Source organism: Acanthochromis polyacanthus, chromosome 8 (genome assembly GCF_021347895.1).
Source record: "Acanthochromis polyacanthus isolate Apoly-LR-REF ecotype Palm Island chromosome 8, KAUST_Apoly_ChrSc, whole genome shotgun sequence".
Classification (NCBI taxonomy): domain Eukaryota; kingdom Metazoa; phylum Chordata; class Actinopteri; family Pomacentridae; genus Acanthochromis; species Acanthochromis polyacanthus.
The window spans coordinates 20,211,285-20,230,703 of record NC_067120.1 but is presented as its reverse complement, the minus strand read 5'-3'; the positions used below and the strand labels follow the sequence as shown (position 1 = coordinate 20,230,703).

General features: G+C 39.2%; 1 protein-coding gene across 1 annotated transcript; it reads right to left on the bottom strand.

Moving 5' to 3' along the window:
* Positions 1-5,779: 5,779 nt before the first annotated feature.
* On the bottom strand, positions 5,780-18,854 carry LOC127535099 (homeodomain-interacting protein kinase 1-like). The gene is made up of 9 exons (XM_051952097.1): positions 18,556-18,854; positions 16,782-17,032; positions 16,424-16,612; positions 16,095-16,276; positions 15,859-15,988; positions 15,662-15,772; positions 15,489-15,563; positions 6,241-6,413; positions 5,780-6,089 (listed from the first exon to the last, which is right to left on the bottom strand). Exons 2-9 carry the CDS (start codon positions 17,010-17,012, stop codon positions 5,780-5,782), a joined length of 1,401 nt encoding a protein of 466 aa, XP_051808057.1. The 5' UTR covers positions 17,013-17,032; positions 18,556-18,854.
* Between the last annotated feature and the right edge of the window lie 565 nt (positions 18,855-19,419).

Genomic DNA, 19,419 nt, shown 5'->3' with positions numbered 1-19,419 from the left:
GTGTAATAAAGACGTTTTGTTTCCCTGAAGTTAGTCTAATGAATGGATTTTTAAAATAAAGTCTGATTTTTATCTGATTTTCTACTTTTCATTTGGGTTTTATGCACCATGATTATTACTTATTAGTTTATTAATGTATTTTGGTGTAATCTATACATTGCTTTATTGAACTGTGTATTTCAACTTTACCTTTTCCTCTGCCATCTTATTTCCAGCCACTGCAGGAACAGTTTAATCACCGCCGTGGATAATCACTTTTTACTGCCCCCTGTGGACAAAGTCTGTAACTACAATCATGTGTCTTTTATTTTGAACTCCGACCCGGAAGTACTGACTCTGTATATTTACCTTTATAAGGCTGAAGCTGTTCTCTTCAGGTTTATTCGTTTATTCATTTGGATCCCCATTAGCGACAGCATAAGCTGCAGCTATTCTTCCTGGGGTCCTAAAAGATTACAATGAAATACAATTCTAAAAATACAATCAATCAATCAATCAAACAATAAAATATTTCACATTTAAATCAAATCAATCAATCAAACAATAAAGTATTTCACATTTAAATCAATCAATCAGTCAGACAATAAAATATTTCACATTTAAATCATACTGTAATTTAAATAGACATAAAGTGTCATCATAAAATGACACTGAAAATTACAATAGCAGATAACAGTTCTCGTTCAGACATGTATTCAACATTCAACACAGAGATGGGGATTTATATTGCAGAAAGAAACTTTTTCAGTGCACTTTTGAATTTTAAATCATTTTCAATTGATGTAATTTCTTTAGGAAGTAAATTCCATTTTTTCATACCTCTCCAAGCAAAGGTTCTTTTTATATAGTTGTTTGATATTTTAGGTAAAGTAAATTTGTTTCCAAAGGCATGTCTGGTTGGATAGGAGTGTATGTCAGAGCTTAACATTAGTTTTTGATAGAGTGTCAGAGGAGTTTTTGTTAGAAAAACCTTCCTACACAAACACAGTAGAGAATATTTAAGTCTGTCCTGAACCGTTAGCCAGTTTAATTTTTGATGCATACTTTGAATGCTAGTATAATAATTACAGTGCAGCACAAAACGTGCTGCTCTATTTTGTATAATTTGCACATTTTTAATATCATCTTTGGTGCCATTAGACCATACAGTTAGACAATAATCGAGGTTTGACAATATTAGAGTGGCTGCACAATCACTTTTTTTTTATTTTGGTTGTCAAGAAATATCCATATCTTCTGATCATAGAAATCACTCTTCCCATTTTGGCACACATTGTCTGTATGTGTTTTGACCAAGATAATTTGTTGTCAACTGTTATTCCTAAAAGCTTTGTTTCATTAACTTGCTTAATTACAGTATCTTTTATTTTAATATTTAATAGAGGATTTTGATTAACAGATTGACTAGAATCTATAATAACACTAACTGTTTTGGATATATTCAGAACCAGTTTGTTGTGGATAATCCATTCAAAAGCTGCATTTAACTCTGACTGTAGGACACTGTGCTATCTGATCTGTTACATGTATTACTTAATAAGTTAGTAGTATAGAATCTTTTTTTTGTTCTAGTATTTGATATGAGTTGCTTGTTATATGTAGTGTTTGCTCTGGTGTCTCTGACCACAGATGGAATCTGCATTATATTCAACCCATGCCATGGCAAAGTGTTCTCCTGTTTACAAAGCCCTGCTGGAGGTGTTTTTATGGGGGTTCTTCTGTCCAGAACACTGATTTAGGGATTCTTCAGCTGTTGTAGACAAGGGGGAGTTGTTTGGGGATGCTCTCTGCTTTCCCCATATGGTAGGCAATAAAGAACCATTTGTTTTAACTCCTCCTATATGTTGAAAACCTATAAAACCTGATTGCTGGGCATTGTCCAGCAAGGAGGATTCAATTGGCCGGCTCCTTCCAGGCAGGTTCTGTCTGTACTGATGCTGCTCTTTCTTTTAATAAAATACTTTTAAAGAAAGTCAGTGTCACGGACATTTCTCCTTCACCTGCACATCATGGACACCAGAGAGAGAAACAATGACAAATTTGGCGTCACGAACAGGATCAGAAGCGGCGGTCTTCGGCAACCAGCAGTTCCTTGGTCGCTTTTCTCCGTCCCGTTACGACGTCAGGTGAGCTGGTTCTCACTATTGTCGGGATGCTGATGTGCTCATGGGTGCTGTGGCTGATGCGCTGTGTCCTGTGATGCATGGGTGTTTGGAGCGATGTTCGGTCTAAATTGGGGTTTATTGCGCATAAAAAATGTGGGGAATAGAATAGAGTAGATAGAAAAAGTTGGGATAAGAGAATAAAAGTTGACGAAAGAGAAACAGATGTTAAAAGGGTTAAATGTAGAATAGCAGAACTAGTACAATGGAGCAAGCTAAAAGACCGCGCAAGTTCAACATGACAGGCCTGGATCTTGTTAACGGTAAGACATGAGGGAGTAAGAAGCTTTTTGTGAACGTTGGCTGAGTAGTCAAATTGGTGTTTAAAAATAAAAGAGGATAGAGTCATAGGCGTCAGTTTAGGGGGAGACGGTGGGGATGTGTTCCCCCGCCCACTTTTTGTCAGGGGTCATTTTGTCTCCAACACATTCAAATTCTTCACATGTAAGCCGTTGTAAACCCAGTTATTTTCAGTAGTATAGAAAATTCCGAAGCTCCTGAACGCACCATCCGCACTCGGCCGAGAGTTGCACAGACATGCAGCACACCTTCCTGAGGTTAAAAAAACCGCGCAGATGCTAAATTTGCGCCCGTGCCAAGTGGAAGCTCCGACCAGAGGCGTGCAGGGACAAAATTTCGGCCCGGGAGAATTAGTACTATAGCAGCCCACAGACCCCTCTACTCACATGTACCAATAGCTCAACAGGTTGAACCTCCGCCTTTGGTGTGGTGGTTGTGAGTTTGAGCCCAACTTGTGGCGTTTTGCCGCCGTTCTTCGACATTTTCTCAAAGTGCTGTGGTCTCCATCCTCCCCACTTTTAAAAACAAACTGACGCCCTGGGATAGAGTAGATTTACCTTTGGGGCCCAAAGGTCAATTGGCAAGCCGCAAATCTGGATTAAAAGCCCTCTTAGAGGCAGTTTAGTATACTGGCCGAAAAACCTATTATATGTGAGCACATGTAGTAGGTCGGTTCCATAAAAATAGAAAGGAAACTGAGGGTGTAGATTTACTTTAGTCATAGATAAAGCACTTTAAAGTTCCGGCCATAGACGTATGGTTTCCTAAAGTAGCTTTTTGACTGAGTTGTTTATGCTCCATGGTAGCACAAATTTAGGTGATAAGGAAAAAAGAGAGAAAAAGAGTGAAAAAGAGGAAAAGTGCGGCTTAAAGCATGCTTTTTAGGATACACACGTGGACAAAATTGTTGGTACCCCTCAGTTAAAGAAGGAAAAACCCACAATTCTCACTGAAATCACTTGAAACTCACAAAAGTAACAATAAATAAAAATTTATTGAAAATTAAATAATCAAAAACAGCCATTACTTTTGAATTGTTGATTAACATAATTATTTAAAAAAACAAACTAATGAAACAGGCCTGGACAAAAATGATGGTACCTCTATAAAAGATTGAAAACTATTTGACCAGAGTGACATGATTAACTCAGGTGTGTCATTTAATTGACATCACAGGTGTTTCCAAACTCATAATCAGTCAGTCTGCCTATTTAAAGGGAGACAAGTAGTCACCCTGCTGTTTGGTGAAAAGGTGTGTACCACACTGAACATGGACAACAGAAAGCGAAGGAGAGAATTGTCCCAGGACATCCGAAAAAAAATTATAGACAAACATCTTAAAGGTAAAGGCTATAAGACCATCTCTAAACAGCTTGAAGTTCCTGTGACAACAGTGGCTCATATTATTCAGAAGTTCAAGACCCACGGGACAGTAGCCAACCTCCCTGGACGTGGCCGCAAGAGGAAAATTGATGACAAATTGAAGAGACGGATCGTTGGAATTGTATCCAAAGAGCCCAGAGCAACCTCCAAAGAAATTAAAGGTGAACTCCAAGGCCAAGGTACATCAGTGTCAGATCGCACCATTCGTCGTTGTTTGAGCCAAAGTGGACTTCATGGGAGACGACCAAGGAGGACACCACTGCTGAAAAAAACTCATAAAAAAGCGAGACTGGAATTTGCAAAAATGCATGTTGACAAGCCACAAAGCTTCTGGGAGAATGTCCTTTGGACAGATGAGACCAAACTGGAGCTTTTTGGTAAGGCACATCAACTCTATGTTCATAGACTCAAAAACCAAGCATACGAAGAAAAGAACACTGTCCCTACGGTGAAACATGGAGGAGGCTCAGTAATGTTTTGGGGCTGCTTTGCTGCATCTGGCACAGGGTGTCTTGAAAGTGTGCAAGGTACGATGAAATCTGAAGACTATCAAGGCATTCTGGAGAGAAATGTGCTGCCTAGTGTCAGAAAGCTTGGTCTCAGTCGCAGGTCATGGGTCTTCCAACAGGACAACCATCCAAAACACACAGCCAAAAACACCCAAGAATGGCTGAGAGAAAAGCGTTGGACTATTCTAAAGTGGCCTTCTATGAGCCCAGATCTGAATCCCATTGAACATATGTGGAAGGAGCTGAAACATGCCATTTGGAGAAGACACCCATCAAACCTGAGACAACTGGAGCTGTTTGCTCATGAGGAGTGGGCCAAAATACCTGTTGACAGCTGCAGAACGCTCATTGACAAATACAGAAATCGTTTAATTGCAGTGATTGCCTCAAAAGGTTGTGCAACAAAATATGAAGTTATGGGTACCATCATTTTTGTCCAGCCCTATTTCATTAGTTTTTTTTTTTTAATAATTATGTTAATCAACAATTCAAAAGTGATGGCTGATTTTGATGATTTAATTTTCAATAAATCAGCGGCTTCCAATCGCTGGGCCGTTTACAGCTTGTTAACGTCGTTAACAAGCTATCGTTAACGTCATTACCATCTTGCGGGAGTATCAGCGACAATAAAGTGTTCAAACTTGATTTGAAATCCGCGGATCCCTCCGCAGAAATCCACGGATCCTTCAGATGAAATCTGCAGAAATCCGCGGATCCGCGGAAAATTCCCATCCCTGAATAAAATGAAATGAATGAGCCTTATAAAGGACTTTTGTAAATTGATAATGCATATGAGCCTCATGGTGGACGTTTCTGTACTTGTTAGAAGCATATGAGCCTTTGCTGAGTCCGAGAGATCAGCGAGGACATTCTGTTTGCAATAGGCATAAATAAAATATCTTAGAGGAAACACACAAAAATAATGATGGTATTTGTAAAAAAAGAAACTCTAAGATTCTCTGCTCTGCACGGCAACTGAGAAGCCATGACTGACTCAGGGCAGTTTTGAGCAACAACCATGTGACGAAAATCCAGACACTTTTTGGGTGAACCTTTCAATTCATTTTCAATCCATTTTATTTACAAGTTCAAATGTGTGATCTCAAGACACTTCAAGGAGAAAAGTGAAGACAAAATTATAGAGAAACCCAACAAATCCAAAATTTCCTTTGGATTCCCTGTCTGAGCAAGCACTTGGCGACAGTGGGGAGGTAAAACTCCCTTTTTCAGGAAGAACCCTCCGGCAGAACCAGGCTCAGACAGAGCGGCCATCTGCCTCGACCGGTTGGGGTGAGGGGAAAGAAGACTGAGAACGGGATACAGAAAACTCATGAGATCAAAACACAAGTGAACAATAAAGCCAGCGAAGGATTCTGAGGTCAGGAACTGTGAGTCCAAAATGTTAATCCAGTCCATCAGTGCTGCTCAGTTCATCACATCGGACACACGGCAGCAGCAGAACTTCTTCTTAATCCAAGAGAAGACACGTTGGAAGCAGTTCTTCTTCTTCTTCTTTGTCTTTCTCTGCTCCTTCTCATTGACTTCAGTGTCTTCATAATCATAACCATCCTTGCTGTCCTCGGTGTCTTCGGCAGTGTCAGCGTCGTCACTGTCCTCATGCTCACTGCTCTTAAGGTCATCGTCCTCATCAGGCAAGCCTGTCAGGTTAATTCTGTTTTCTGGGTCTGCAGGCTTAACCATGATGAACTTGCTGGTGGAGGGTTTAGGTTCATCGCTAAAAAAGGAAACATACACTGTTGGGTTTACATCTGACAAGCAGAGAATGTAAACATGGAAATCAACACAAGTCCATATCAGTCTTTTGTCACCTGCTGGGCTGCTAATGTCTCACAACCTGTGTACAAAGTAAATAGAAACACACTTACCAACTCCTGGTGGGGGAGCTGCTGTTGAGGTAGTTTTTGGTGATGAAAGGATGGTTGAGGATACCACTGGGGGTGATTCTGTCGTCCTCATCCCACTGAAGCATCGCCTTCAGCAGCTCCATGCACTCCCTCCTCTCATCAGCCTCTGCTGGGTTGTCCGTCTCAGAGGACACCTGGTGCAGAAAACATTTGGAAAGTCCAACACTGGTCAAATCACCTTCCACCGTGAAATGTCAATACCATAAATGAACGGGACTTTTCAGCAACTAGCTGCTGCTTCCAAAACTACCTACCGTTTTCATTTCATCCAGAGAGTCCAACTTGTAAACCGTGGGGTCGGAGTGGACGAGATCGGTCTCAAAATACTCTCTAGGTGTCTGAAAGAAGAAAACAATGATGCTTACTAAAGTCTTTATCTTATTGAGTGAGTAAAGGTCAGAGGTAAAATCACAGTAGGAGTATTGTACCTTCAGCCGCCACAAACCATTAGACTTTTTCTGAAAAAATAATTGTGACCTCCGGCCAGCATGGATGAGATGTTGCGGCGGCAGACCCAGCAGACGGATCATGCGTCGGAGCTGCAAACAAAACAGAACACCATGTTAGACCTGAAGCTAATCCTGTGACGGCTTCTAATGTGTTTCACCTGCAGTAATTTACTCACTGTAAAGTATTCCGAGTCTGAGCCCGATCCGAAGAGACTATCTTCAGTCATCATCCAGGCCATCACGCAGCCTAAGGACCAAACGTCGATGGCCTCTGAATACGGCAGGCCCAGGGTGATTTCTGGAGCTCTGAATGTGGAAAAAACATCAAATGAAGATGTGACACAGTAGACAGTAAGGAGACAGCGCTGAATTAAAGATTTCTCAATGTTTAAAAAGTATCAGTATTTCATACCTATATTCAAGTACTTGGAATAGCTCTCCTGCTTCGGCTTCGGATCTGGACTTGGCCAAACCAAAGTCAATCAGCTTGACTTTGAAGGGCTGCTTCACATGATCCACCATCATGATGTTATCCTCCTTCACATCACAGTGGATTATGCCAGCACTCTTTGTTGCATTCAAAGCAACAGCCATCTGCAAGTAACAACATTTATCAGGAGTTTGTTCAAGAAATGTGTCAGATGACAATAAAAGTAGAAGCTGTCAAGGTTAATGAACCACCGATGTTGATTCTAGCACCACTGAAGGAGAGAAATATAAGGAGACAATAGAAGGTCACACCTGCTGAATAACTGTACGGACGTGTTCCATTCGCATTGGCTGTGCGAAATTCTCCACGTAGTCCCACAGGTCGATGTCCAATTTCTCAAGCACCAGGAGCCGCTTATCTTCGAAGAAGACGTCTCCTTTGTATTCAATGATGTTGGACTCCTTTGAATTGTGGCTCATGAGCTTTTTCAGGATTTCTGCCTGTGGAGACACAATATGTTTGCTTAGCCACATAGTCCAATCAGTTCTTCTCAACAACTAAAAAGTACATAGCATGACCAGTACCACTACTCAGAATCTTGTAGTAGTACTTTCTCTTTTTAAAACAATGTCTTTTTTATGTCACTGTTCAGCTGAAATCAGTGTCCTACCTCATGGTCTAGATTGTTCCATGTGGGCATCTTTATAGCCACGTGCTCTTCAGTGTTGTTTTTCACACAGTCCAGCACTCTTCCAAAGCCTCCATCTCTCAGTTCTTTCACCACCGTGTAGCCTGTTGTCAATTCGAAACCCTGCCATGCGATACTTCCCTCGGTGGAAGATGAGGATGAGGATGAGGATGAGGATGAGGATGAAGATGAGGATGAACTTTGAAAGTTCATTTTGATCTTGTCCCAGAAGTCTGAAAGTGAAACAGACACAAAAGAGAACCATATTCTATGGATGTCTTGTTGAACCATTGGTAATCTACCACACTGTTGTGATCTCAGTTTTCAATCATATTTGCTAAATATTGAACCAGTTATCATAAAACAACAGCACTGAGTGTTACAACCTGTTCTGAATTGTGTTATAAGGCATATTGGACAGTATTGCAGCAAAACTACATGGATGTTTCCTCAGAAACTCCAAAGTGTTCACTTCATTAAACAGAAGAGTGGAGTTACTTACTTCACAAAAGTTTGGTTATCTAGATTTTGCTGAAATGTGGATGTCTCTGAGTTTGGTGTTAAGCTGGTTTCACTAAACTACTCAATAAACCAATAAATAACTCAATAAAATCGATTGAAATGGTGTCTCCACTCAGAGTTTTTGTGTTTGGCATGAATTCTCGAATGAGTTTAAAAACAATTTAAAATTTCTCAGCATTGTTTAATTTTGAATATGACATTTTAAATGACTAAAACTGGCCCTGTTTTTCTCATCTATCTGCACTTAATAACTTATAGTGACATATTCTGAGTAATGTTGTTATAAATTGTTGAAATCTCTCATTTGTTAGAACATTTTCTGCTCAACCATGTCTCATTTGACAGATTTTTTCTCACACAAAATAGATTTCAAATATATTAAAAATGCTAACTTTTAGAAATCTGTTCAGTATTTTTATCACTGAAAGTCTCATCTTTGAGCACACATTACCCCAAAAAAACAATAATGCAGAAATCAACCAATAATATTTTCTGACACTTTTGTACTTGCATGCCAGGATAATTCAAAACAAAACTTACAGAATATATATTTTTTTAACATTAAATGCTTGGTCACAAAAATGAAAAAGAAAATGTGATTAACTTTAGTAACTGATTGAGCAGATATGACAAGTTGTACCACCAAAAACAAAAATATTGCTGGATAGCTTAATCCAATTTCATTTTTGGATTCCATGTTGCAAGTTAAGGAAACAGAACGAGCTATTCCCTTACTTATTACACTTACTGAATTAATTTACTTATCAGAAAAAAGTGATCTTACATTTTGCTCACATCAACACATCACATTATCATTATATACTCCAAAATGAATATTTCCCAGTAGAAAAATCCTGCTATCCCAACATATCTATGCATTTGGTCATGGTTATAGTCAAATTATTCCAAGTCTGGAGCTTTAAAACCAAATTTTGTCTCAACAAAAATGTTTGTCCTGCTCTTTACAGGAGTACTGCTTAGTTTTAGTCCAGTTTGTCCAGTTATGACCAAACCTAAACACATCACTTCCCTTCCACACTGCTAAGAACTTACTTTTTAATAACAAGACGTCAAAAATTACAAGACAAGTAAAAAACTGAGTGTTACATCCTGTTCTGACTCACAGATTTCATTACAAATTGGACAGAGTTGTAGAAAAACACATTTTAAAACTTCCTTCTGAATGTTTCCTCTGGTGTTTGCTTCATCAAACAGAGCAGTGAAGTCACTTACCTGAAAAATCTTGGGTTCTTTGGATTTTGTTGAAAGGTTAACGTTGAGATTAATCTCGATGTCCTGCTAGTTTCAAGTAGTCCTGTTGTCTTGTTGAATCTGTAAGACACTGTGCAGAACTGTCTGCACCCTGATTTAAATGCAGCGCTACCTCGTTCAAATGTAAACAAGCAGCATATATATAATGTAGTTATTTTTTTAAACTTTTAACTGTCATATTTACTGTAAAGAAAGCACACAGTGGATAAATTTGGGTTCATGTAAAATGCTGAAACACTGGTGTAGTCATTGTATATGAGGAATATGGCTTTCCAAAGGGAACAAACTTGGAGTTAGTTGAGCCTTTGGAGAAAACATGTTGGGGGTAAATTGTGCCATCAATTATGTTGAAGTAAAATTTAAAATTTTCCATCTCATATGTCAAGTAAGATGCAGATGTTGAGGTCTCAGAGAGGACTCAGGCTCATTACGGCCCTAAGGTAACAAAGGTTTTGAAGCAGACAAATAAAGATCTTAAGAAGAAACATTATAAGTTAACCATATGATTATGCTTGCTAAATACATATATAATTTTTGAAGTGTTGATTTGATTGAAGTAATGATTCAGATGATTTATTATGTTCAGATTGAGAAGAATGATTTAAGAAGTGATTCTGTGTGAAGTAATCCTTGTTTAGGCTCTGTGTGTGCGTACAGGCCTCATAGGCTTGTGTGTCCAGGCCTTAAGAAAGCAGAAGTGCAGTAAACAACAGTCACCATGACTCGGCAGCCACAATGACATTGCAGCCTCCTCAGAAAAAAAGGGAAGTTTGGGAAAACCCAAAAGGGTGGGCTGAAATGGTGTGTGTTAAACAGAATGTGGACACTGTGTATTTGCTGTAACAACATGACTTCTGTATTACTGCTGTATGTGATGACAAAGTTGATTGCATAAGTTAGACGGTGTCAGAGGGCGTACCTAGCCAGTTTTGTGTGTCTGGAGAAAGTATAAGAATGGGAGAGCAGAGACATTATTGGGGAGTCGTTCGCCGGAGCTGCTAAGAAGCGCTGCAAAGGGAACTTGGCCAGAGTTCTGAAGAATCTTCACCTTCCTCTTTTGCCCGAGAGACGGGAAGACGACGCGGGACTTAGGCTCCAGAGATCGCTGAGGACATCGTTGGAAAGCAAAGTCTTTTTCTGACTTTGTTCAACAAGCGAAGACCACACTCTGCCAAACGGAGAGTCCTAAGAGGTTCTGCAGTTATCCAGAAGAAACCAATAGAGGGAAGAACCGACTACACCCGAAGAGGCAAAGGAGGCAACAGCACCGGGCTGTTCCCCTCCCCGGGGCTGGGAGACCCAGTGACCCACTACAGCCTGTACAGACGAGGGTTTCCATTACCACCATACCACAGAGAAGACAGCTGGGGCGTAAGCACTAACGTTCCAGCCAATTCCAGAAGATAACTGCCAGACCACGATTGGCTTATAGGACTCCTCCGCTCCCCCCTGCCGAGGGATAAGATCCTTTTGTCCACAAAGAAGACATCGTACCGAGTCCTCCGGACAACTGAGTGCTTTACCCAGACGCAAGACAAGACCGAGTGATACGGTAGTGGCCACGCTGTTCGCTCTCTCTCCTAAATTTAATAATTAGAGAAGATTGTCAGGTACGCTCAATTTATTTACTTTAGTCTCATTTTTAATCAGAAATAATTAATTGTTTAATCATGAATTGATGCTGTGCTCTTGCTAATTTGCTCAATAAACGCTCTATTGCATTTAAAGAGAAGCCTAATGAAATTATTATAAATCACTGAAAATCTGCATAGTGGTAAAAAGTTAAGTTGATTGTGTGCATTCAAACCAATGGTTCTTAAAGGTTACTTAGTCCAAGTGAGAGTGTTTAAACATTACCCCTGAGGTTAGTTCTTTCCAAACCTCTAAAACGAACCCAGGAATAGCACCAAGTGCAGGCAAGTCCTTAAGAGAGAAGCTGACCGATAACGAATGTGAATGATAGATCAATTCTACTACTTAGAAAGGCTGCTTGGTGGGATAGCATTTATCAGATAAGAGGGGTGAGACATTCGGATGCAAGGCAGTTAGAACCTGGGCGAGTGTCTCTCGAGTCCAGCTTAATTTATTCTGCTGAAACCTGTTAGGTGAAATACTAATAGGCAGATAGAATCTAACCCTTTAAACGGAGATCTGGACCAAGTTTAACCTGAGGCAAGGGTTAAAAAAGGCTAGACTGGCGAACACATATAATGTAAGATCTGTCTCCATTTGTTCATGGATGACCCTGATGGCTGAAAAGTCATTCTGTCGATCTTCATCTGCCACCTGACGTATGAACTTCCCCTTCTTACTTCTTCTACAGCTCTCTCCAAATCCTTAAGAGAAGCTGAAGTCCTGTCTGTCTTCCACTAGTCTCAAATTAAAATGTCACATCATTTTGGTTCTAACATGTAAAAATACCAAATAAAATTAATAATGTAGTCATTTACCAATTATCAAATTTGCCTTCATCACAAAAATGCATCATCCAGGCGGTTTACAGTTCACTACATACTAACACTTTAGCCTCATTTAGTAGCTTACTAATGCACTAACGTGTAGAATAGTTTCAGATGCCTCAATAATTATACAGACACGACACTCATAAACCATGAACATGAAGAATTTACTTTGAGCAGGAAGCAATTGTTTTATACACTAAATGTGTTATTCCATGTGCATGTAAAGGATACTTCTTCAAAAATGTTTGGCCACATGAACAATTTCTTCCATGGTTTTCTAGAACCAACTAACCCACAGACTCTCCCCTAAGGGATATTTTCAAAAGGTGACATTTTAAATCTGTGATTCTGTTCAAGGTGTCAAAGTACAGTCATCGCAATCCTTAAGATCCAGTAATTATTCGGGGCTAGTAACTCTTGATACTTCAAAATCATTGAAATAACTTGATTTTAATCTGTATGAAGCTAAAACTCTCCACTTCAGTCTGTTTGAATGACGTGCACTAATAATGTTTATTGGAGAGATATTGGGCAGCAAAACGGAAAACTTTGACCAGCTGCAGGCGCTGAAAGGAAAAGAGGATCTGGTGACCACAAATGTTTGTACAAAAATTTCATGCCAATTTTCAAACTCTTGTTGACATATTTCAGTGTGGACCAAATAGTTGGACCACTAGAATGCTACAAGCAGTCCGGTCCATTTATTTTTCAACATAATACTGGAGCATTACATTATTATCTTCTAGGTGTAGTGGATTCTGAAGCGTCAAGCAGTTCATACTTCCGTAAACTTAGAACTTTTTCATTTTTCTGTAATTTATGCAGAAAGTATTTGTTCTTTTTGTCTACAAGCAAATCTCATTTAGTCTTGTCTGTAGTAGAAATCATTATTCATTATTCTAAAGCATTGATGAACAAAACAGAAAAAATGCTGCATATTGGTAAATATATGACATTTACAAAGGCTGTACTCATCTCCTATTACTATAAGTAAAGCTTTTGTTCATTTTAATATTACAGAATATGGTCAGGTGGTAATAAAGATTTTTAAGTTAACATGCACTGTTTTTATTATATTGGATCAGTTATCTAGAGCTGATGTGCAACAAGAATATGAAGTTGAGTTAATGTGCATTTTCATTTACTTTTGCACCTACTCTTACCAATACCAGTAATCTAGAGCCAAGATGGATCCTATTCTGTCCTGCTGAGCTTGTTGGTGGATGCGGCTGTAACGTCAGCAGCATTAGAGCTGCTGGTGTTCTGGCTAAAACTAACTTCACTGCCGTCTCTGCAGATTCAGGTTGGGTTGCTTGAATAAGTACGGCAGATATTTTGGCCTGACTTTCAGAGGTTTGAGGTCAACATCTGTCCATGTTTGGTTTAGAAGGCTTAAGATTGTTGGGAAGCTCTTACCATGGTTATCTTCACCTCACCTGCTTTCTAGTGACCCAGCAAACAAACAAACATGGTGGAAAAAAAGAAAACAGAGGAGAAACTACTGGAACTGTAGTTTAACAGCAAAATGAATGAGTGGATAACCAAAAAATTCAACAATAGTAATGTTTTTGCTTTGAAAATGTGGTTGTTTTAGATTTGTAATTTATTTTTCTTTGGTTTGGGGAAGTCTGACCTTCAAGACTATAGCAGAGGAAATTATGTTTCAATGACAATTTTTTCAATGGTAATTTTTTTTTTAATGACAACCAATACTGTCTCTATTTTAGCTCCACGAGGAAATGCCTGACCATCTGAGCAAACAATGAGCTCTGCAAAATTAACTACACAATGAAAATGTAAAGGATTACAAATGATTAAGATTGATAGTTATGGGAGACTGTAAGTTGTGGAGTGCAGGAAAAATAACTTCATCACGCACTGCCATGAGATGTGCTTGTCACTTTAAACCCTTGTAACACCACTTGTTTACAAGGCATGTTTTCTTTTTAAAAAGTCTTCAAATGCACACTCTTTTTAGAGCCAGAAACTATAAAAATGGAAAGAGTGGTTCAAATTTCCGACTGTTTATAATAAAACCATCAGTTTTGTGTGGTACATAGAGAAAACATTTTGAAAATAAGCTTAAAATTGTCAGATTTCATTGTAGTCACTTTATTTAAAATGTCAAATTTAAAAATCACCAAAAATAACGATGGTATTTGTAAAAAAAGAAACCCAAAGATTCTCTGCTCTGCACGGCAACTGAGAAGCATGACTGACTCAGGGCAGTTTTGAGCAACAACCGCGTGACCAAAATCCAGACACTTTTGGGTGAACCTTTCAATTCATTTCAATCCATTTTATTTACAAGTTCAAATGTGTGATCTCAAGACACTTCATGGAGAAAGTGAAGACAAATGATAGAGAGAAACCCACAAATCCAAAATTTCCTTTGGATTTCCCTGTCTGAGCAAGCACTTGGCGACAGTGGGGAGGTAAAACTCCCCTTTTTCAGGAAGAACCCTCCGGCAGAACCAGGCTCAGACAGAGCGGCCATCTGCCTCGACCGGTTGGGGTGAGGGGGAAAGAGACTGAGAACGGGATACAGAAAACCATGAGATCAAAACACAAGTGAACAATAAGCCAGCGAAGGATTCTGAGGTCAGGAACTGTGAGTCCGAAATTTTAATCCAATCCATCAGTGCTGCTCAGTTCATCACATCGGACACACAGCAGCAGCAAGAACTTCTTCTTAATCCAAGAGAAGACACGTTGGAAGCAGTTCTTCTTCGTCTTCTCTGCTCCTTCTCATTGACTTCAGTGTCTTCATCATCATAACCATCCTTGCTGCCTCGGTGTCTTCGGCAGTGTCAGCGTCGTCACTGTCCTCATGCTCGCTGCTCTAAGGTCATCGTCCTCATCAGGCAAGCCTGTCAGGTTAATCTGTTTTCTGGGTCTGCAGGCTTAACCATGATGAACTTGCTGGTGGAGGGTTTAGGTTCATCCCCTAAAAAAGGAAACATACACTGTTGGGTTTACATCTGACAAGCAGAGAATGTAAACATGGAAATCAACAAAAGTCCATATCAGTCTTTGTCACCTGCTGGGCTGCTAATGTCTCACAACCTGTGTACAAAGTAAATAGAAACACACTTACCAACTCCTGGTGGGGAGCTGCTGTTGAGGTAGTTTTTGGTGATGAAAGGATGGTTGAGGATACCACTGGGGTGATTCTGTCGTCCTCATCCCACTGAAGCATCGCCTTCAGCAGCTCGATGCACTCCCTCCTCTCATCAGCCTCTGCTGGGTTGTCCGTCTCAGAGGACACCTGGTGCAGAAAACATTTGGAAAGTCCAACACTGGTCAAATCACCTTCCACCGTGAAATGTCAATACCATAATGAACGGGACTTTCAGCAACTAGCTGCTGCTTCCAAAACTACCTACCGTTTTCATTTCATCCAGAGAGTCCAACTTGTAAACCGTGGGGTCGGAGTGGACGAGATCGGTCTCAAATACTCTCTAGGTGTCTGAAAGAAGAAAACAATGATGCTTACTAAAGTCTTTGTCTCATTGAGTGAGTAAAGGTCAGAGGTAAAATCACAGTAGGAGTATTGTACCTTCAGCCGCCACAAACCATTAGACTTTTTCTGAAAAAATAATGGTGATCTCCGGCCAGCATCGATGAGATGTTGCGGCGGCAGACCCAGCAGACGGATCATGCGTCGGAGCTGCAAACAAAACAGAACACCATGTTAGACCTGAAGCTAATCCTGTGACGGCTTCTAATGTGTTTCAGCTGCAGTAATTTACTCACTGTAAAGTATTCTGAGTCTGAGCCTGATCCGAAGAGACTATCTTCAGTCATCATCCAGGCCATCACGCAGCCTAAGGACCAAATGTCGATGGCCTCTGAATACGGCAGGCCCAGGGTGATTTCTGGAGCTCTGAATGTGGAAAAAACATCAAATGAAGATGTGACACAGTAGACAGTAAGGAGACAGCGCTGAATTAAAGATTTCTCAATGTTTAAAAAGTATCAGTATTTCATACCTATATTCAAGTACTTGGAATAGCTCTCCTGCTTCGGCTTCGGATCTGTACTTGGCCAAACCAAAGTCAATCAGCTTGACTTTGAAGGGCTGCTTCACATGATCCACCATCATGATGTTATCCTCCTTCACATCACAGTGGATTATGCCAGCACTCTTTGTTGCATTCAAAGCAACAGCCATCTGCAAGTCACAACATTTATCAGGAGTTTGTTCAAGAAATGTGTCAGATGACAATAAAAGTAGAAGTTGTCAAGGTTAATGAACCACCGATGTTGATTCTAGCACCACTGAAGGAGAGAAATATAAGGAGACAATAGAAGGTCACACCTGCTGAATAACTGTACGGACGTGTTCCATTCGCATTGGCTGTGCGAAATTCTCCACGTAGTCCCACAGGTCGATGTCCAATTTCTCAAGCACCAGGAGCCGCTTATCTTCGAAGAAGACGTCTCCTTTGTATTCAATGATGTTGGACTCCTTTGAATTGTGGCTCATGAGCTTTTTCAGGATTTCTGCCTGTGGAGACACAATATGTTTGCTTAGCCACATAGTCCAATCAGTTCTTCTCAACAACTAAAAGTACATAGCATGACCAGTACCACTACTCAGAATCTTGTAGTAGTACTTTCTCTTTTTAAAACAATGTCTTTTTTATGTCACTGTTCAGCTGAAATCAGTGTCCTACCTCATGGTCTAGATTGTTCCATGTGGGCATCTTTATAGCCACGTGCTCTTCAGTGTTGTTTTTCACACAGTCCAGCACTCTTCCAAAGCCTCCATCTCTCAGTTCTTTCACCACCGTGTAGCCTGTTGTCCATTCGAAACCCTGCCATGCGATACTCCCCTCGGAGGAAGATGAGGATGAGGATGAGGATGAGGATGAGGATGAAGATGAGGATGAACTTTGAAAGTACATTTTGATCTTGTCCCAGAAGTCTGAAAGTGAAACAGACACAAAAGAGAACCATATTCTATGGATGTCTTGTTGAACCATTGGTAATCTACCACACTGTTGTGATCTCAGTTTTCAATCATATTTGCTAAATATTGAACCAGTTATCATAAAACAACAGCACTGAGTGTTACAACCTGTTCTGAATTGTGTTATAAGGTATTATAGGACAGTATTGCAGCAAAACTACATGGATGTTTCCTCAGAAACTCCAAAGTGTTCACTTCATTAAACAGAAGAGTGGAGTTACTTACTTCACAAAAGTTTGGTTATCTAGATTTTGCTGAAATGTGGATGTCTCTGAGTTTGGTGTTAAGCTGGTTTCACTAAACTACTCAATAAACCAATAAATAACTCAATAAAATCGATTGAAATGGTGTCTCCACTCAGAGTTTTTGTGTTTGGCATGAATTCTCGAATGAGTTTAAAAACAATTTAAAATTTCTCAGCATTGTTTAATTTTGAATATGACATTTTAAATGACTAAAACTGGCCCTGTTTTTCTCATCTATCTGCACTTAATAACTTATAGTGACATATTCTGAGTAATGTTGTTATAAATTGTTGAAATCTCTCATTTGTTAGAACATTTTCTGCTCAACCATGTCTCATTTGACAGATTTTTTCTCACATAAAATAGATTTCAAATATATTAAAAATGCTAACTTTTAGAAATCTGTTCAGTATTTTTATCACTGAAAGTCTCATCTTTGAGCACACATTACCCCAAAAAAACAATAATGCAGAAATCAACCAATGATATTTTCTGACACTTTTGTACTTGCATGCCAGGATAATTCAAAACAAAACTTACAGAATATATATTTTTTTAACATTAAATGCTTGGTCACAAAAATGAAAAAGAAAATGTGATTAACTTTAGTAACTGATTGAGCAGATATGACAAGTTGTACCACCAAAAACAAAAATATTGCTGGATAGCTTAATCCAATTTCATTTTTGGATTCCATGTTGCAAGTTAAGGAAACAGAACGAGCTATTCCCTTACTTATTACACTTACTGAATTAATTTACTTATCAGAAAAAAGTGATCTTACATTTTGCTCACATCAACACATCACATTATCATTATATACTCCAAAATGAATATTTCCCAGTAGAAAAATCCTGCTATCCCAACATATCTATGCATTTGGTCATGGTTATAGTCAAATTATTCCAAGTCTGGAGCTTTAAAACCAAATTTTGTCTTAACAAAAATGTTTGTCCTGCTCTTTACAGGAGTACTGCTTAGTTTTAGTCCAGTTTGTCCAGTTATGACCAAACCTAAACACATCACTTCCCTTCCACACTGCTAAGAACTTACTTTTTAATAACAAGACGTTAAAAATTACAAGACAAGTAAAAAACTGAGTGTTACATCCTGTTCTGACTCACAGATTTCATTACAAATTGGACAGAGTTGTAGAAAAATACATTTTAAAACTTCCTTCTGAATGTTTCCTCTGGTGTTTGCTTCATCAAACAGAGCAGTGAAGTCACTTACCTGAAAAATCTTGGGTTCTTTGGATTTTGTTGAAAGGTTAACGTTGAGATTAATCTCGATGTCCTGCTAGTTTCAAGTAGTCCTGTTGTCTTGTTGAAATCTGTAAGACACTGTGCAGAACTGTCTGCACCCTGATTTAAATGCAGCGCTACCTCGTTCAAATGTAAACAAAGCAGCATATATATAATGTAGTTATTTTTTAAACTTTTAACTGTCATATTTACTGTAAAGAAAGCACACAGTGGATAAATTTGGGTTCATGTAAAATGCTGAAACACTGGTGTAGTCATTGTATATAAGGAATATGGCTTTCCAAAGGGAACAAACTTGGAGTTAGTTGAGCCTTTGGAGAAAACATGTTGGGGGTAAATTGTGCCATCAATTATGTTGAAGTAAAATTTAAAATTTTCCATCTCATATAATGTAAGATCTGTCTCCATTTGTTCATGGATGACCTGATGGGCTGAAAAGTCATTCTGTCGATCTTCATCTGCCACCTGACGTATGAACTTCCCCTTCTTTACTTCTTCTACAGCTCTCTCCAAATCCTTAAGAGAAGCTGAAGTCCTGTCTGTCTTCCACTAGTCTCAAAATTAAAATGTCACATCATTTTGGTTCTAACATGTAAAAATACCAAATAAAATTAATAATGTAGTCATTTACCAATTATCAAATTTGCCTTCATCACAAAAATGCATCATCCAGGCGGTTTACAGTTCACTACATACTAACACTTTAGCCTCATTTAGTAGCTTACTAATGCACTAACGTGTAGAATAGTTTCAGATGCCTCAATAATTATACAGACACGACACTCATAAAACCATGAACATGAAGAATTTACTTTGAGCAGGAAGCAATTGT